The sequence below is a fragment of the Empidonax traillii genome, unplaced genomic scaffold (assembly GCF_003031625.1).
Source record: "Empidonax traillii isolate 1590-97213 ecotype Southwest subspecies unplaced genomic scaffold, ASM303162v1 scaffold116:size1738432, whole genome shotgun sequence".
NCBI lineage: Eukaryota > Metazoa > Chordata > Aves > Passeriformes > Tyrannidae > Empidonax > Empidonax traillii.
The window spans coordinates 793184-795159 of record NW_020955309.1 but is presented as its reverse complement, the minus strand read 5'-3'; the positions used below and the strand labels follow the sequence as shown (position 1 = coordinate 795159).

The 1976-nt window shown below is 36.4% G+C and overlaps 1 protein-coding gene across 1 annotated transcript in view; it reads right to left on the bottom strand.

Moving 5' to 3' along the window:
* Positions 1–711: 711 nt before the first annotated feature.
* Positions 712–1976, bottom strand: part of KLF4 (Kruppel like factor 4) — a 5018-nt gene continuing 3753 nt past the window's right edge. Inside the window, exon 5 of the mRNA XM_027883006.1 lies at positions 712–1822. Coding sequence (XP_027738807.1) covers positions 1647–1822 — 176 coding nt within the window. The 3' untranslated portion in view covers positions 712–1646. The remainder of the gene's footprint in view (positions 1823–1976) is intronic.

Sequence of the window (1976 nt, the reverse complement as noted above, 5' to 3'; positions counted from 1 at the left end):
GAAGTATGGAAGCACTCCGGAGACCTTGCAGCAACATGTCCTCAGTGTATAGCTCCAAGATGCAGGCCTCCGCATAGTCAGCCTTCCACAGCTACGCGTGCATTCCTACAGGAATTTTGGCTCTTCATATCCTGTCGAATTCCCAGGACAGAGCAGGTTTCACAAGGAACTCCCTGTGTAGATTATTGCTAAATGATGTTTCATGCACACACTCTTTATTCTTCGAGCCAAGTTCATTCTTTGCAACATTGATTTTCCTTCACTCACACTGAAGTAGTTACACAGGCTTATCTAAGAAATCCAAGAAAAAGATGCCAGAAGTTTGTCATGCTGAAAAGAAGGCTACCAAAAAAAAAAAATTCTAGAATTTGTTATCTTTTGAATGCATGAAGTTTCCATGTCCTCAGCAGAAGTGTGTCCTCTAACAAGTAATTCAGACTGAGTTACTTAAAAAAAAGTAAAACTACAGTTTCATCATGCAGGTGAGATAAGCTGCAATTTGATATTCAGAGCAAAAATTTTCCTTACACCTTTTTCCCTAAAAAGACATGTGACATCAGCACTGCACTTACACAATACTGTCTTTCAGAGTCTTGAGACTACAAGCCTTTGCTGCCACCCCCTCCTTGCCTTGATAAACTCAACCACTAACAAATACTTAATAAACTTTCTTTGGCCTTGTCTATGCATAGAAAAAAACTAGAGCAACCATTCAGACAAAATATTATAGGTTTATTAAAACTTATTTTCACCTTGAATATGCAAAATACAAATTCCAACAAAATTTTGTTATTATTTCGTAGTTTACAAATATACAAAATAGAAGTTTGCTTAAATTTATATTACATATTTATTATGTAAAGAACTATATAGAAAACATTTGTTCTGCTTAAGGCATATTTGGGAATAAACCATTGTACAAACTATTGCACATCGAAACCACAGTGCATTACAGACTGACTGCATAAAGTTATTTTCTTAATAAAAAAAAGATAAACCAGGTTTATTCACCTGATTTAGGTCATAATTGGCAATCGGAAGACAAAAAGTATTTCCTTGTCAGATATGCAGCAGTTTGAGAACTTTGGCTTCCTGGTTTTGGTACCTCTAGAACCAACAGTCACTAAGCACCATGAAATAGGCTTTTAAAATAGAATTTTGTACCTGAATTTTTCCTCCTCTTTTAACATTGTAATGGCTTTTAGAAGGAAAAAAAAAAAAAAGTACAAGATGACATTTACATCTAATATTGCATTGAAAGAAAATTAAGGGAATGTAATTTCCCTGTGTAATATCCCCACCCTCCGAACTACATACAGTCTGTTTAACCCTGATATCCGTGACTTCCAGTCACTCCTTGGCATTTTGTAGTCCGGAAATAATTCAAGTTGGATTTACAAATTGGAATGATAGATAATCCAGTCATTAACCCCAACGTTTTTTTTTGGTTCTCTTACTTCTAACTGTATAACTATAAAAAAAGAAAAGTTGCAACGTCCGTATGCAGTTATCCCTCTTTTCCACTCTTTGGACGACTTCACCTTGATTTATCTGTAGTGCTTAAACTGTGTTTCTCCCCATCGTGTGGAAGACAGTCCTTGTGCTGTAAATACTGAATCTTTCGGGAAAAGGTCCACTGCTTCCAACTAGAAGTGCCTCTTCATGTGTAAGGCAAGGTGGTCTGACCTGGAAAATGCTCTGTCACACCGCTGGCACTGGAAAGGGCGGTGGCCTGTGTGTTTTCTGTAGTGACGAGTAAGTTCATCGGATCGGGCAAACTTCCATCCACAGCCTTCCCAGTCACAGTGATAAGGCTTCTCACCTTTAAAAAAAAGCCAGAAAATAAAACACATCAGTTTGGGGTTTTGTTGTTTTGGTGGTGGTTTTTTTTTTTTTTTTTTTGTTTTTGTTTTTTGTTTTTTTTTTTTTTTTTGTGGGTATCTTTTGTAGTACTTTTTTTGCTGTTCTTGATTTTT